Source organism: Myxine glutinosa, chromosome 8 (genome assembly GCF_964187855.1).
Source record: "Myxine glutinosa chromosome 8, kmMyxGlut1.1, whole genome shotgun sequence".
Lineage (NCBI taxonomy): Eukaryota > Metazoa > Chordata > Myxini > Myxiniformes > Myxinidae > Myxine > Myxine glutinosa.
The window spans coordinates 96,034,946-96,053,568 of NC_136268.1; the positions used below are offsets into that span (position 1 = coordinate 96,034,946).

The 18,623-nt window shown below is 42.5% G+C and overlaps 1 protein-coding gene across 4 annotated transcripts in view; it reads right to left on the reverse strand.

Moving 5' to 3' along the window:
• Positions 1 to 18,623, reverse strand: part of HMCN1 (hemicentin 1) — a 451,947-nt gene that overhangs the window by 294,195 nt on the left and 139,129 nt on the right. For all 4 annotated transcript variants that reach the window (XR_013624351.1, XM_078783554.1, XM_078783553.1 and 1 more), the window contains exons 28-33: positions 13,163 to 13,289; positions 10,782 to 10,936; positions 10,374 to 10,646; positions 7,523 to 7,792; positions 5,957 to 6,065; positions 4,095 to 4,252 (exon numbers count right to left, since the gene is read on the reverse strand). Coding sequence is in view for 3 of the 4 variants with exons in the window: in XM_078783554.1 (XP_078639680.1) it covers positions 4,095 to 4,252; positions 5,957 to 6,065; positions 7,523 to 7,792; positions 10,374 to 10,646; positions 10,782 to 10,936; positions 13,163 to 13,289 (1,092 nt within the window). In the remaining variant the exon portion in view is untranslated. The remainder of the gene's footprint in view (positions 1 to 4,094; positions 4,253 to 5,956; positions 6,066 to 7,522; positions 7,793 to 10,373; positions 10,647 to 10,781; positions 10,937 to 13,162; positions 13,290 to 18,623) is intronic.

An 18,623-nucleotide genomic window follows, 5' to 3' on the forward strand; every position in this document is an offset into this window, starting at 1 on the left:
GGGTCACTCGTCCACGATCCAAAACAACCACCTGGCAGTAGGATCAAGCATCACGATATCCCAACTTGGACAGCCTACAACTCACTGCTCTCCTCTTCGAAGCCTCTGACAGAGGTCAACGCCCTGCCATTGGTAGCAGCACCAGCCCATGAATGGCAAACACTGATAACAGTCTTGAAACAGACACAGCAAATCAACTGCATGGTCATGGGTCCCGATAGGAAGACAGTGATCACCTTAGACATGGCCCTGTATGAGCGAGCCAAACAGCTGGAGATGACCAGAGATGACTGCAAAGGCAAGTGGGTACTGCGACTAGGGGAGATGCACACTGTGATGGCTGCACTGAGGGCTGCTGGGAATGCCATAGAGGACAGTGGTCTTGACGAGGCTTGGTCTGAGGCTGATATCTATGGCCCAACAACGACCAGACAAATACTGGAAGCCAAGCACATGAAGAGGGCTTTGGAGGCCCACATCACCACTGTCCAAGCCCTCTTCGACCTCTATGTGGACGAATTCTTCCAAGAGCATCCCCATCTGAGGGGCCCATGTACCCAGTCAGCACAACAGGTTGCCCAGAGCTGTCATCTACACAACCGAGAGGAGATGACAAGCGCGCAGAACAACATGCTAGCTGTCCTCGAGTCAAACGAAGTCTTGGAGGCCATGGCAAAGTTTGATGAGAGGAAAGAAGCCAAGAGTCCACTGTTCAAGTTTGTGCGACGCTACATGCGGATGATAATGCTGATATACACATTCATCCGTGCCACCCGTGATGGACAATTTGAGCTTCACCTGTCTTCACTGGATGAGATGTGCATATACTTCTTTGCACATGACAAACAGAAATATGCCAGGCTGACTCCCCGGTACCTTGCAGAGATGAAGGCCCTGAAGATGACAGATCCAGGGATCTACCAAGAGTTCATGGATGGGAACTTCAGTGTCCATAAGAATGAAATCCCCTTCTGTGCTGTAGGTGTGGACCATGCACTGGAGCACATCAACAGGATCATGAAGGTGACAGGGGGTATTGTGGGCATTACCCAGAATGCCAGTGCCCGCGAAAGGTTCTTTCTGACAGCACCAGAGCTGAGTAGGCTTGCTGAAGAAGCCCGTCAGATGGCTGGCTCACAATCAGCTACACGCAAGGAGCACCACGACCTATCAACCACAGTCTGGGCTCGGCAGGAAGACAGCATTCGTCGACTGAAGAATGTGATCAGAGAGTCCATGAATCCCATGACGCATGAGGGTGAAGACCTGACGACTATCATCACCAAGGTGGTGATGCCAGCTGAAGTACAGAAGGATGTCTGCAACCAAGATGAGATTGGTCAGAAAGCGTATAACACGTTTGTTGCAGAGCGCATCAACACAAATGAAATCAACCTTTGGGCCAGAATGGGAAAGGTCAAACTGAAGATGTGGAAGAGTGCCAGGAAAGCTGTGAAGCACAAACTGGCAGACAAGGTTGTAGAGCTGAAAGACGACAGGTCACTGTTTGCGCGCATGCTGATCGTGGCCCGCTCACGACCAGAGATCAACTTGAAGGATGCCATAGGTCAATATGAATTCACCGCGCTTCCACGAACCCTCTTTGCAATGGCTGGGACACTACTACCATGCACAGACAAAAGCAAGCTCATGGGCATCCTAGAAGATCTACCCAAGAAGTCAACTGGCACTGGTCAGCAGCCAGACGACGACAATCCTGAACATACTCCACCCCCTCCCAAGAAGGTGACTGTCATAGACGGCATGGCATTAGTGCAAGCAATGGGTAAGCCACAATGGGTCAAAACATGTGCCCAGTGGGCTGGCCATTTCAATGCAACACTGGACTGCAAGACCAACGGGTATGATGAAGTCCACCTCGTGTTTGACCGATATGATCTGCCAAATTCACTGAAAGAGGCCACACGGGAGAGGCGCCAAGGTGGCAAGCCGCCCACTGCTTACCACGTTCAAGACAGCACCCCGATTGGGAAACTGACAGCAAAACAGTTCCTGTCGCACACCAACACCAAAGATGAGCTAACTGTCTATCTGGCAAAGAAAGCTCTGTGTCACTTTGAGGGGACTACCAAGGTCTTCATCGTCACTTCAAGGCAGGATGTCTTCTCCAACTGCATGGATGTACAGCATCTCCGTAGCTCCCAGGAGGAGGCTGATACGAGGATCTTTCTTCACAGTCTAGATGCCGTCCGAAGAGGTGCAACACAGCTGTACATTCAGTCACCTGATACTGATGTATTCATCCTAGCACTCCACCGGTACCATGAACTATGCAAAGACACATACTTCATCACGGGTGTGGGGAACAAGAAGAGGCAAATCTCACTGGAACCAATAGTACATGAACTTGGTGTCAGGAAGGCTGCAGCCCTACCAGGATTCCATGCATTCACGGGAGCAGACCAGACTGGTCGGTTTGCCGGCAAGGGAAAGCTCACATGTTGGCAAGCCCTCAATAGGTGCTCTGTTGAGGTGGTATCTGCGTTTCATGACCTTGGGGCCTCTGAGGAGCTGAGAGCTGACACAGAAAGTGACATTGAGGCATTTGTATGCCAGCTGTATGAGCCTCGTACTACAGTTGTGGATGTGGGCAAGCTGAGGTGGAGACTGTTTACCAAGAAACAGCTAGAGGCACAGAAGCTGCCACCAACACGGGGAGCTTTACATGAAGCCATTGCTCGTGCACATTTCCAGGCCATGGTGTGGCATCAGGCTGATGTACCGGACCCCCAGCTTCCACAACCAACAGAACATGGATGGAGAGCAGAAGGAGATCAGCTGGTGCCCATCACAACCAAGGACCCTCCAGCCCCAGCTGCCATCACACATCTAATCAAATGTAACTGCAAGAAGACCCAATGCATGTCTCACTGCTCATGCAGGTCTCAGCATCTCAACTGTTCTGAGATGTGTATGTGTGGGGCAGATGAAGAGGTGTGTGGTAACACGGGTCAGGAGCGCCCCATGGGAATCGATAACACTGATGATGAGGAGGATGGAGATCCTTCAATGTAACAATGAACACTGCCAACTAAAAATATTGCACAAAGACATTATAAGTGTACATTTGAACACTAAAGTCCAGCCTTTATGTGATTTAGAAGTGAAAATGATGGAAAAAAATATATATATGTGTTGGCATAAGTGCGTGAAAATCCAAGATGGCTGCCATAAGAACCCTTTTGATCATATGTAGGTGTATAAATGTGTGTTTATTGGATTAAGTATCCGCAAATATGTACATTTGGACACCAAAATTAACACTCTAGGTCATTTAGAAGCCAAGATAATGACAATTTCGGTTTTCAACAAACGCCATTTTGATAATCCAAAATGGCCGCTATAAAGAACTTGAAAAAAATGGAGACATATTTTTTCTACAACTTCTATCATCCCTAAAGACAACCCAACCAGTGTCCACAAATTAACATTTGAATTCAACGGGAAAACATTGGCCCCCCCACTATGTACCAACTTTGGTGAAAATCCCATCACTGGTTCACAAGTTATCGCGGTAACAGGATTTTTACCCAACACGACCTCTGACCTTTGACCTCGTGACCCCAAAATCAAAATCTAATCAGTTCATCTTTACCTCATTATATATAGCTGCACCAAGTTTGAGTTGGATCCCTTCAGCCGTTCCAAAGTTATCACAATAACGAAAACCTATCACAGACGGATGGATGCACGGATGGACGGACACTCGGACAGACAGCTGGACGGACAACCTGAAAACATAATGCCTCCGGCGACTTCGTCGGAAGAGGCATAAAAAAGTCAATTTTTTTTTTTTGCTTAAAACACTCCATGGCAATCACTGATGAACCTCAGAAAGTTTGACAAATACCTGTTTGGCTATCTCAGACGGAAACACAGACAGACAGACAAACGTCTCTCTTATAGTGTAGATTTAAAAATGTTTAAACAACAGTCACTTTTGTTTAGCAGTTAGTTTTATTTTGAAAGTTTACTCTTTGAACCCAAACTATTCCCAGAGTGACAAAATAATCAAGTACAAAGTGTTTAGTATTTCATCCTCATACATTTCACAACAATAAGGGCAGTCTTACCGAGCACAATGACGTCATAATGACGTGAATGTTCACCAGCCTTGTTTCTTGCTTTGCACGTGTAACGTCCACCATCCTGATCTCGAACATTAGTGATCACCAGACGTCCATTTGTAGAAATGCTCATTCCAGTCAACTGTTTCCCTTCTTTAAACCACCTGGAAGGCCACAGTTAATTCAGGTCCAAAGTTAAGATTGGTGATGGAATAGTTCCTGACAATGCTTTTACTGTAACTGAATGAATGAATGAATGAATGATCGTTTTAAGGCCATTTTCCCCGATAGAGCAGGGGTTAGCCTTGCGGGCCCCATGACAATCATGGTTCCCTGTTTGAGGCAATGTTTTTATGGCCGGATGCCTTTCCTGACGCCAACCCTTGGTCATGCTCTTACGATGCGCAGGGATACGGTGTACCTATTCTAAATCGGGGTACACACCGTGATCATTCATCCCAGCAAGCTGGTACTCAATTTGCCGACCTCGGAAGGATGACAGGCTGAGTCAACCCCCCTGGCGTTAATTCAGCGATCGACCGGGATTCGAACCCATGATCCTAGGATCCCAAGCCGGCACCCTAACCGCTAAGCCAACACCAGGCAACACTGTAACTGTGATTACATTAAGGGCTGCGTTACCTCCAAGTTTAAGGAAGACATTTTCAGCTGTGGAATAAAGTGCTTTGAGGACTGAGATTTGAGCACAGTTGCTGTTGTTTCTCCATCGATCATGCAATAATAATTCTAATCAATAATCTCATTGACCTTTTTGGTAGCTCGGGAGGGAAAGGTTGTAATACAGAATTTTGATATGGAATGTGGTGACTAGAATTAAAAAGTATTGACAAGCTTTCTTCATCTCAGACAATTTAACCTTTCGTTAGGATTGTTGCCAGGGATGAAGGTACCCCCTGTATTTCCTCCTCTTTCTCACCACCTTTCCAGAACACACTCGTAACACCAATAAATAGCCCCGAGTGGCTGACGGTCATCTCCTGAGGGTTGTAGTTCAGACCTGGGCTGATTTGTGTGCTGATGTGGACCCCTTTGGGAGCCCCCTAATCTGTAATCGAAAAATCTAAGACCGAGTGATCCAGCGGACTATGGAGTAGAATGGCTGCATCGGGTTTCAGACCAATCAGTTGGTAAATAATCGGTTCATCTTTACGTTACTATATATACCTGCACCAAGTTTGACTTGGATCCATTCAGCCGTTCTCAAGTTATCGCGTCAGTAGGGATACAAAGTTTTAGGGGGTAAATCCCTCTCCCCGTGGGAACCCCCATGATCTGAAATCAAAATATCAAAATCGAAAAATCGAAGTCCAAGCGATCCTGCGGACCATCGAGTAGCAGGATTGTATTGGGTTTCAGAGCAATCGGTTGGTAAATAATGGAAGATTATGGATCTGAAGTTTTCGTGGGTAACCCCCCCCCCCCCCACTCCCTACCCTCACCCCCAACCCTGGGAGCCCCCATGATCCGAAATCGAAAAATCGAAGCCTAACCGATTATGCGGGCTGCCGTCATGGATTCATGTCAAATTTCAGAAAAATCAGCTGGGTGATAATGGAGGAGTAGCAAAAATAGCAAACAGTTAACGGACGGACGACAGACATCCGGCATGGCGACCCATTTTACAAGTTCATGTCTTTGAGAATCGAGATGAGATGACCTAAAAATTAGCGCCTCCTATTGAAAATTTTGTTTTCTGAAATCAAAGTCGAGTTTTTCTTGAATCAACCCAAGCAAAAGTTGCAGTTTGTTAGGTTATGGCTAAATGTTTAAAAGTACACAGAAATGTCACAAATGTTAAATCACTCATTGACAGTCTAATAGACAATTCAATGAAACAACCAACGCACGTGAGCTGAGGCTCAGGAAGTCCAGTGGCTTCACAGTGCAGCACTAGACGTGAATGGAGCTTCACAGAAGTCTTCTCTATGATGTTAGCTCCACTCACTGCTGGGGGAACTGGGTGATGGGGGGTTGGGTGTGACGAGTATAACAAAGGGGAGAGGGAGTGGGTGGATATGAAAAAGGGGGAGGGTTGGGTATGACAAAGGAGTGTGGATGGAATGGGTGGGGGGAGGGGATTCATAAAGGAGGGCGAGAAGAGATGTTTTTAAGAAAAAAAGAAGAAAGATTTTAAGTAAAGTGTGATATGGTATTGTGTGATATTGGTCATCATTCTTATCACATACCCAACTCATCCTAGTTTTGTCATACCTCGTCCACCACCTTTTCAAATATCATGCAATATCGTTTTTAGCCACAGCTTTCAATGGTGAGGCTAAAATCACTTATAAAGTTAAAAAAATGTATTTGATCCAGATTCTGATCTTCACCGAAATTGAATCAATTCATTCTTGTCACACACTCAATCTGTCCACCAAATTTGGTCCAAATCCATCCATAACGTTTTGTGATAAGCTGTTCACAGACAGACAGCCAAGCAGACAGAAAGACAGACAAACAGACAGACAAACAGACAGACAGACAAACAAACACAGACAGACAAACAAACAAACAGATGAAAAATCACTCATAGAGCGACACTTCGCTAAAGAGAACAAAGTAGAATGGCACTCAGTAGAGCATCCTTTTGACATCAAAAATAATTGGTTGACTTATGTGACCTGATATGCAAATCTTCCTCAAATCAGATGAAAATTGGCAATTTTAGAAATCTGGCCGATGTTGACCTTTCAGCCTATGTTGACCTCAAAATAGTTGGTGGTTGGTTTCAGTTCGCTGATATGCAAATATTTTACAGATTTCAAGTCAATTGGATAAACATTGAGGATTTTAGAAATTTGAAAAAAAGTGGTTGACCTTTGGCCTATGTTGACCTTTTGGCCTATGCTGATCTCAAAAATAGTTGGTGGTTGAATTCAGTTAGCCGATATGTAAATCCTATTCAAATTTCAAGTGAATCGGATGAAAATTGAGGATTTTAGAAAAGGTTGTTGACCTTTTGGCCTATGCTGATCTCAAAAATAGTTGGTGGTTGAATTCAGTTAGCTGATATGTAAATCCTATTCAAATATCAAGTCAATCAGATGACAATTGGGGATTTTAGAAATTTGAAGAAAGTGGTTGACCTTTGGCCTATGTTGACTTTTTGACCTTTTGACCTCAAAAATATATAGGATTTTGTCGGACCACGAACTCTACCATTTGGTGAAGTTTCGTGAAGTTCGGTTTAAAATTGTTACCTGTAGTAACAATGTCTGTCCGCAAATATAAGTGAACGGACAGACAAACAAACACACACACAAACCAGCGCGATCAACATACTTGTCCCCAACTTTTTTTTTTTTTGCCAAGTAACAAACACACACACAGCCAAACACACAGGCGGGTGAAAGCATAACCTCCGTCTACCTTCGGTGGTGGAGGTAATAAGACCGACACCAGAATCCTTTTACCTAGTATATCCACGATGAATTTCTTCTCCTGTTCTCCTGCATCATTACGGGCCACACACGTGTACTGGCCACCATCGCTCTCCGAGACTTGCAGTATCTCCAACCACTGACCATTCTTGCTTACACGGCCACTCGCAGCCCTTCCCTCATGGAGCCAGTAAACCTCAGGGATAGGGTGTCCCGAAGCATCACATTCCAAGCTCACGGAGCTCTTCACAACAACTTGTCTCCTCTCAGGTGTTTCTCCAGCTCCCGTGATGCTTGGAGGAACTTGGCAGGTGGAAGAGAATTATTCATTACTAACAAAGGTACCCAGCATTGCCAGGAATCTAATGAACATCTATGTGAACATAATATTGGATGTGAACACACTTCTAAAATAACAAAGAATATAAAAGTAGTGGCTTATGCTGAGTGTATTGGCGAAGCAGAAACTGCCAAGGCTGGCATATTGAACTGTTCCCGTAAACCTATATTTGCTGTTGAGTCTCACCTTATTATCTGTCACAGAATGGGTCTTTACCCTCTTTAGTTACCAAAACATGTGAGATAGCTGTAAATGAAATGATTCCGGAGGATTCTAACCTGCTTAAGAAGGGTGATAATAATGCTGCTTTGACATATTTGGTTTGTTGGATTGTTTGTGACTCCATTTGGATCGTTTGTGACATTTGGTGGTCCTCTTCTACTCCGAGGTATTTTTATGATGCTTTATTGTCTAGATCCTGTATTATTATATCTTGGTCGATTTTTATGTTGTCCGTTTTTCTTGGTCTACCTTGTACGAGAATGTGCACTTGGCACCCCTATCTCGGACAAATTCCATTTGAATGTCGTCAGAGTACCATTTCACTAATTTAAGTTGTTCTGCCAATTTCTCATCATTTGGTGCAAATAATTTAAAATCATTCATGCATAGTAGATATATCGCCATTCCTGTCTCTTTGGAAGTTTTCTTATTGGGCTTTAGGTTGTATCCATGTCCTTACTCATTAATGAGGTTGCCCAGTGTGTCCAGGGTCAGGCAAAACAGGAAGAGTGAAAGGCTGTCATCCTGGAAGATCCCACATCATATCTTCACTTCTGGTATTTTAATATTTTCTTCCGAGTGCTGTAATATCAGTGTGGTGTTCCATAGCTCCATTTCTTTCTCAATCAGTTTGATTATTTGGGGGTTGTTCTTGTACAATCGCATGCATTATATATTTTTATTTTATCATGTGTGTGTGTGTGTGTTTGTATATATAATGTATGTATGTATGTTCTATGATATAAACTCACAGATAACATATTTGCCAATACTGAAGAAAGACGTGATGCCTCTGGCATATTGTACTCTGATATTTCTGATAACATTCTCATATTATCAATATATTTTTCAGAATAGAAAAAGTTACATAAACAAGTAGCCTACAGATGCATTCAAAGTACACCGCCCACATGCCAAATAAATTAATATCCTCCAGCGCGGCATTGCCGGGGCGCCTTCGGCACCCGGCGATACCACCGTGCAGCTCATAGAGACTGTATTGGGAGGGAGAGGTGTACAACAATTGATTGATTAATTGCATAATTAAAATGAATAAATAATGATCATAAAATATATTTTAATCAATTGGCCAATGGCATACCTAAACCACCAGTGCTTCATTCGAAGCTGTAACTTTTTGAAAATTAATTAAATAGGTCATTAATCGAAAAAATCAAATAATTAATTGATTAATCTATAAATAATTAATCGATTAATTGCTTAATCAATAAATCCAAAAGATCCTTCATAGCCACATCACTTGGTCATTGGCATGTCCAAATATCAGCTTCCTAGCTCAAATGGTGCCTGAGATATTACCCAGAAGAGAAAGGAAATAAATAAGTACTTAATTAATCGATAATAATTAAGTAACTAATCAATTAATCGATTAATCAAAAAACAAAAAGATACAGTTGTTGCCAAAGCACTTGTTCACTATTGGGCCAAAATTTCAGCTTGTTGTTGGACAAACAAACAAACAAACAACCGGAGTGAAAACTGAGTACTGCCTTTCAGCGTGCGTCATTGCCCGGCCCCCTTCAGTGCCGGCAATGACGTCATGCAGCGCCTGGAGATGGCATAGGAAAGGAGTGGTGTACAACAAGAAAACAAGGAAGAAACCAGAGTGAAAAATGAGTACTCCCTTTCAGCGCACGTCCGGGCACCGATGCAGCGCCTGGAGATGGCATAGGAAAGGAGCGGTGTATAATTATTGGAAGTCCCACAATTACGAAATCATGTGAGATAGCTGTAAATGAGATGATTCCGGAGGATTCTAACCTGCTTAAGAAGGGTGGTAGTAATGCTATTGGTGTGCATCACCGAGTTAGTTTAATGCATTCGGCGTAAGGAGAGTGCGACTGAAATTACTGTAGCTTTCAAAATTGGATATACTAGGATGAGTGAGGCTGATGTAAGTGAATATGTTGACTCTGTTCAAGCGGATAAGCTTGCTGCTGAATAGGTAGCCATTGCAACTAGTTCAAACAGGATTTACGTTAGAATGTTGGTGTTGTAGAAGAGGGTGAGCTTGATCATGCTGATCATGATGATGATGATGATGATGATGATGATGATGATGATGATGATGATGATGATGATGACGATCATGTTGGGTGTGGTTACTCTGGTTACTCATTCCCCACCCTTTCCGGTTGCATCTACATTTGCTACTGTTGCTCAAGGCAATATGGACGGTTCTGAAAAATACATTGGTTCTCGCATCCCAATAAGTGTGCTGACAAGAAACCAATCTTTGCGGAGTGGGCACACCACTCACTATGAGGCTCACTTCACACATAAAAACATAGTGAGACTCACTTCGCACAAGCACCCGGAAGCGCCTCTCGGCCGAGCCCGCCGCACTATTCGCCTTGCAAATGTAGAAGCCGTCATGGTGCTTGTTGGCTGCTCGGATCTCCAATGAGTTTCCCAGCTTGTCCACGTTTACTCCTAGAGTTGCATTCTGCCCGAGTTTCTGCCATACCACGCTTGGTAGTGGAACTCCACGTACATTGCACTCCATCAGCACTCGCGAGCCCTCCAAAGGCCTCACTACGGTTGTTCCATTTGCTCCTTGGATGAATGGAGGTTCTGCAGTAACAAAAGGAAAAATGGCGCTTTTAGACGTTTGAGGATGGTTCTGTAATTAAGACAGATTTTAAAAGTATCAACAATAGCAACGATGTTGATGAGGAATGCGTTGTCGGAAACCACTATCACATGTACCGTGGACATTCAGCCTAAAATCTTTGCTTTTGCGTCCAGCGGCATTCCCCGCAAGGCACTGGTAGTGACCCCGGTCAACAGCACGGGCGGCCAGCAGTCGAAGACGTTGACCGTCATTTGCAACTTCAACCAAAGGATCAGTTGAGGTTATGGGACTGCAAAGTGACAGCGCAATCCACAATTAAAAGGTACACAGCACGAAATATGTAATACATAGAATAGGTGACCAGGTGGTGTGGCCACACTAATATAATCACATGAACATAGAGTCCATTTCTTTTTCATTGTCGATGCTTTAATGCTGGCGAGACTTAGCCTGCTCCCACTTCAAATCTTTATACAACAACAACAACAGACATTTTAAGACCATTTTCCCTGCTAGAGCGGGGGTTAGCCTTGCGGTCCCCATGACAATCTTCTCCATTTTGCCCTATTTTCTGCATCTCCCCTTGTTAACCCCCTTGCCCGCATTTCTTCTTCCACCACCTTTAGCCAAGTATTTCTTGGTGTTTTCCGTCCTCTACTACCTTCTACATTCATTTCCATCACTCTTCTCAACGAGATGGTATTCATAGAATACTTACCCTGCACAATCAACTTGGTGTGAGCCAACTCTTCTATTTTTGAACGTTTCTCTTTTTTTTGATCCAATGTGGCTGGCAGACCACGTGAGCGATGACATCATAAATTTATATTCTCTAAATAATTGTTGCATAGATCATGCTCAATAAATTTCAAACTGATCAGACTAAGCTTTGTTCCTGTCGAATTATGACGTCGTAATTATGGCACCAACGACGTCATCGTTAACAACACCTATTTCCCATATGGAGTTATCTACAATGAGCCACATTTCAATTTTTAAAATGCTGACACGGCACACACTTTACTTTACTGAAATGCAGACACAAATGTTATATTTTCGTCAAAAATCGTCGGAAGTTCGCCAAATCTGTTTTGGTTGTGTGTTAATATACCTCAGCGATTGACAAATCTGAAATCATAATTTTATTTGAAGTCAAAATGACCCCGTGAGGTCGCTCCATACTTTGCCTGCACGTCATGTGCAGTGTGATAATTAATTCCATGTCCTTCTCCAGAAAACTCTTCTTCTTCACAAAATAGCAACTTCTTGCTTCCAGACCGTACATCCAATCATCTTGAATTTTTTCAGACTTGTTACACTTCATTATCTCTACTACAATATAAAGTTTCACGTCGATCAATGAAGCAGTTCAAGAGTTATAATTTTTAAAAAATATTTTCGTTTAATTATTTATGTCTGCCAAACCACGTCACTTATCGCATGTTCCAAAAGGTCATTTTAGTAGACCGATATGCTGAACACATCTTTGAAGTTTCCCCTCGATAGGATCAAAAATGAGGGAGGAGCTAGGTTTTAAAGGTTTATGCTTAAAAACGTCATAACTCCAAAACCATGTGACACATGACGTCATGCTCATTGACTTTTTTGTTTGTCATGGGTATGTGATTCTGCTTGCAAAGTTTTGCCTCGATCTGTTCAGTCGTTTTGGAGAAAATTGGATTTTAGTGGTTTTTCAGGCTTTTCACTCAAGCAATATGGTGGCCGAACCACGTGACCTACGACGTTATTATAATTTTATTTCTGCATCAATTTATACCGAGAAGATGCTCAAGAAATTTCATCCTGATTGGATAAAGTTTTTTACTTGTCGAATTATGACGTCATAACGGCGGCCCCTATGACGTCATCATTCACATATGTCATTCGGCATGGAGTTCTTTGCAATGAGACCTGTCTCAATTATTTATGTGCAGTGGTTTTTGAGATATAGAGGTGCAAGTTTTTTTGTTTTTTTCCAAGATGGCGCCGGTACCACGTGACCTGTGACGTCATAATATTCACTAAAATATTCTACAGGAGGAGTCCATCCTATGGTGAAAATTTCATGTCAATCGGACCAACGGTTGCCGAGAAAATGAATTTTTAAAATGCAGACACGCACGCACGCACGTACGGACAGACCCGAATGCTTAACCCTGCCTTTCGCTTCGCGAGTGCAGGGTAACCAGTCACTTTCATCCTTCCTCAACACATGACCAAACCAACTGAAACTGTTTCTCTTTATGGACGAATTAAAATCTTTCTGGACAAATTAAACAATCATTACGAGCTTGCTGCTTCTAAACGATGATAAAGTGAAGAATGCAGAGTTTGTTTTGAAAGGTAATATGAACTTCCAGGTTTACTCCCACTATCATTTGAAAGCTTGATCATCTGGTGTTTACATCAATAGAATTATTGGAAAACCCTATTATCAGCTTTGATCAGGGAAATGAAAATACACTCACTTATTGACCAGTCATCCAAATATGCAAGTTTAGGTGCGAGTCCATACCTTCCATCCTTGTACCACTGAATGATGGGAGACGGTGTGCCATCCGCAAAACACTCCAGAGTGATGTCATGGTTAATCAACACATTGAGTTTCACCACCTTTTGAGAGTCTCGAATCATTGGAGGAACTGTTTGTGGACGGGAAGCAGAAGAGGTAAAACGGTGCACTGGTGCTTGCAATCCCACCCACCTTCCTCATCTTAGGCTCGTTTACACAACATCTTCGAGGCCACTTGGGACACATGGTCTTCGAAGTCACTTGGGAACACAATTTCATGCAATCTGCCGGTATCGGTCCAAAGTGGCCTCCAAGATGTGGTGCAAACGAGCCTCATGAGGAACCTGCTTCGGCAATGCATTTGAAGATTTAAAATCGATGAGAATGGTTTCCGAGATCAATCAGAAGGCAACGTTGTTACAACTTCTCATCAAAGGCGTCCGAGTGATGTTCTATTTCTGCTCTGCTGTGCCCTTCAAATGAGGAACACTACATCACCACATTGTGAACAAGAGCAGCTGCTGCTACAATGCACAAACTACAATGTTTAATTATGCAGACAAAATGGCCTTAAATTATATGGACTGCCTTCCCTCAATGAGAAAAGCCTGCGCAGTCACTTTAGCCACAAATTTTCCTGTTACTCTCACTAATGAAGCACCTGAGTCTCTCAGCTGCCAGATAAAGATGGAGAATAGTTATAAATGGGTCAGTTTGTCAAATAAACTACCCAACGACAGTTATTTTGCCCTTTCAGGCTCAAGAATTTGAGGCCTGCGATCAAACCCATAAACTGTTTGTCTTCAGCAACAGGTGGCAAATGAGATGCACTTCCTTTCTTTGAGGGAAGAAAGTCCAAAAGTAAAAAAGAAAAACTGTCCATATAATGTAAAGTGGAGAGCATGTTTATGGCCCTTGCTTGTGAAGCAGTTCATTAATCTGCTGCACATTATCGAAGTTTCAGTGTGTCTATAATGTGTGTGACAGTGTGTTTAAGTTTTACTAGTAGAAATGCCTGTCAAAAATGATGGGTCGGAACAGTTTCTTCGACGGTACAACCTGTGAGCAAGCCAAAGTCTGAAGCCTCGGCCTAATGCCACTGTTGGCAGGTGTGCTTATATCTCATATCGAGGCTCATGGAAATGCCGCCACTATGCAACACGCTCGCTATTACATGCTTTTTAGTGATAATTCTCAAACTTTGAAGCATGCCGAGAATTGAAAACCTTAATAATACTCCTTCAATTTTAATGACAATCTGACTGTGATGGTCACATCCACATTCAATCACGGCATGTTTGTAGTTCTTGGATATCCAAAATGGAGACAATTTTTGCTTTTACAAATTGCTTAACTTCCACTTTCTAACTTTAGTCTTTCTCTATGTTGTTCATTTATTTCGGTCGACCGAATTTTACCTTTGTTTGTTACAATCGCGTTTTTTTCTCGGTAACAAAGGTTGTGGGGGAAAAGCAAGCCTTTTGCAATTGTCATCATGTTACATTTTCCTTTTTATCCTCTGGTATTTTATATACTCAAATATATGTGATATTTAAGTCAAGACATGAGAACATATTATTTACGTGGAAGGGGTGGGGGTACTACAATACACAAGCCTAGTGTCTCCTTAGATAGATCATCTTAAGAATAGTTTGGTCCGTGTCTTCTAGTCGCTCAAGTCTACTCTTCGATTGGATATTTTTCGTCTGGTAAAACGTGCGCTGACATGGTGGTAAGTGCAAACCTTAAGGTAGCATAGAGCAAGATAATGTGTAAAACCTCCTGTGAGCAGGCGAGGCCAGGTTGAGGATTTGTTAACACCAAAGGCACACAGAAAGTGCAATATGCTCTTTGAAAGTAAACATAAAAAATGTTTGGCCAGCAGTCCGCAGGCCGTGATGGCGATGTCAGTTGTAGAACCCCGGCTGAGGGCATAACACGTTTTCAAGGATCTACCCCGCACAAGTGGGTGGGCAATGACAGGACCAATCAGGTCTTGGTAAAATGATCTGCCCTCAGCCGGCATGAACAACACGTCACACCGTCCATGCTGGGTAAAGATTTCTAAAAATTAATATTCCATTTGTACATTATGGGGTGTTTTGTGTAGATCAGTGACAAATTCCAAAATCATGGGCAAGAATATGGAGTTAGTCCCCCCCCCCCCCCCCCCCCCTTTTCTGCTATAACAGCCTCCACTCTTCTGGGAAGGCTTTCCACTAGATGTTGGAACATTGCTGTGGGGATTTGCTTCCATTCAGCCACAAGAGCATTAGTGAGGTCGGGCACTGATGTTGGGCGATTAGGCCTGGCTCGCAGTCGGCGTTCCATTTAATCCCAAAGGTGTTCCATGGGGTTGAGGTCAGGGCTCTGTGCAGGCCAGTCAAGTTCTTCCACACCAATCTCGACAAACCATTTCTGTATGGACGTCGCTTTGTGTACGAGGCCATTGTCATGCTGAAGCAGGAAAGGTCCTTCCCCAAACTGTTGCCACAAAGTTGGAAGCACACAATAGTCTAGAATGTCATTGTATGCTGTAGCGTTAATATGTCCCTTCACTGGAACTAATGAGCCTAGCCCAAACCACGAAAAACAGCCCTAGACCATTATTCCTCCTCCACCAAACTTTACAGTTGGCACTATGCATCCGGGCAGGTAGCGTTCTCTTACGCGCGACGCGCTTCAGCACTCGGCAATCCCCTTCTGTGAGCTTGTGTGGCCTAGCACTTCACGGATGAGCTGTTGTTGGTCCTTGACGTTTCCACTTCACAATAACAGCACCTACAGTTGACCTGGGAGGCTCTAGCAGGGCAGAAATTTGACGAACTGACTTGTTGGAAAGGTGGCATCCTATGAAGTTGCCACGGAGCATGTCACTGAGCTCTTCAGTATGACCCATTCCACTGCCATTGTTTGCCTATGGAGATTGCATGGCTGTATGCTTGATTATATATATCCAGCCATACCCACAAATTAGAAGGGGTGTCCACATACTTTTGGTCATGTAGTGTATGTATATATTTATATAATATATATTTATTTATTATATATATATATATATATATATATATATATATATATATATATATATATATATATATACATATATACATATATATATATAAAAAGTATTATAAGTACACTAGAAACGAACAAAGAACCAGAGAAATGTTACGTATGTTAATTGAACTGTTATTGATTCGTCGCTTCCGCCTTTGTTTTTATTATATACTTGCAGGATTTTTAGTTTCAGGTAATATTGTTGGTAACATTTCTGCGTGAAATGGAGATGACGTTTGTAAAAGGTAAAAATAAATGTTTGTGAAGGAAAAAGGAAAACGCGGCAAAGAAACCGGAAGAGGAAAGAGGAGAAAGATCGGCAGGGAGAGGAGACGGCCATGAGAGAGACAGCCGTGAATCGCATCGAGGCTGCGAACGGAATTTTTTGATATTGGTCGCAAATGAGTTGAGGCTTCTTGTGGGTAAATTGAGTAATGATGTGGGTAAATTGAGTAATGATGTGGGTAAATTTAATCTTTACTATTGATCAAAGCTTGTGTCCAGATCGGTTGTAAATAAAAACGAGCTTACAAATCATTTGCAGCCAGTTATAAGGCCAAGTAAAAAAAAAAAAAAGTTTCTCGTCCGGACTTTTTTGAAAAAAGGAGGAGGGAGGCCCTTACTATTCACTAGTTTCATTTTTTTTGCTATTTTTTTCCAAGATGGCTGCCATGAATTGAATGACCACTGTGGCTGACTTAAAGACTCTATAGTTTGTCCAATGTAATGTGAAACATGCCAGCGTTGATTGTTACCGAAAGGCCTGCAATTTCATTTCCAAATTAGCAAATAAATACATGTTTTAACTGAAATGGCATATGAATAGAATCAATCAATGGAACATGACATGTGTTACACCGGACAAACTATATTTGAATAAAACAAAAAAGAAACAATGACAATGTTTAAATTTGGTATGTGTCCTTGTTTAATATAAATACACAATAATACACTAATAGTACTAGAATTGTTCATATTGGGGACTACTCAGAGAACAGACCAAAAGATTGATGAAATCCTAAAAAAACAACTACTGTAGTTTCATTGGAAGGCTGATCCTTCCCTCTTGCAAAACCAGAAGTGGGACTAAATAATATATGTTTAATCAACAGTTTGCCCTCCCCCCACATAGTGAAACTAATGACTATAGGACTTGGTCTATCTTATGGTCTGTTCCATAAATATTAAAGTAAGAAATCCCAGTGAGACTTATGTCAATCTTGTACATGTCATCCATAAAGTGAGAACCATTTTAAACATTCTAACCAACTTACTTTCGTTGTTTGGTATCCATCACCAATGTCATCTCCATCGTCAAATTCTCCACTGGCAAATTTAGCGAAGAGATCGTTCAACGTTCGCTTCTCATCTACAACTGATCTCGCGAACCAAGACTTCAAAACTTTTGTCGACGAACGTATGCTTACACACACGAATATCGTCATATTCCCTACTCAAATTTGTACCATTAAAAGTATGAAATGCAAGATTTTTACAAGTAAATTGCACTTGCCCAGTGCACAACCGCTGCGAGAATTGACCGTCTTTAGCACAAAGTGTGTGCGTTAAGCCTAGCATGTATTAACCAGGAAGTTCCGTTAGAGGGCGGGATCCATAATAGTTCAGATCATCAATGCACAAGATACGATCAGCAAACGCCCGGAAACGGCAAGTTTTAGACCGAGTTTCTTCGCAAAACGATTTTTTTTAAAGCAAGTATATATTTAAAAAAAAAAAAATTAAATAGTAAATAAAAGTAGGCGGTGACCAAAAAGGAAGCGGGCGGGGACGAGAAACTTTTTTTTTTTTTTTACTTGGCCTAATATAAGCCAATTTACTGAAGGAAGTATGAGGGAGTCATAAAAAAACAAAAAAACAAAACAAAAATAACTATGCTCTCATGCTAGGCTGCAGTAAGTTGGGCTACTTAAGACTGTCTCCCTTTGATGTCAGGCGGCTTGGCCGAGGATTATGGAGGGAGAACTGGATGTTTATAACTAATATATCTGGGAAATGCGAGCCTTGGAGAATGTTGTTGTCTCAGTACTGTGTGATGTCAGTGTTGATATCTCCACAAGGCCCCCTTGCTTCCTCCTCCCAACCTCCTGCCTTGCAACTTGAGACTCACACAACCTTCTGATAAACAACTGAAGACTGTATAAATGATTTGTGTACAAGGATTTGGGGAGAAATAATGAGCTGGATGACTTCGTCCTGTAACCGCTGATGTGTTTAAATATCCGTGTATACCTGATGTCATTAAAGTCATGCCGAGATGTTTTCTCCCTCTTCTGAAGGAAATAAATGTTTCAGGTAAACCATGACAAAATGGAGAATTAAAAGTATCAATTCTTCCACACCGTGAAAGGGATTGCCCGTGACATCGTCCGATATTGCGATTGCA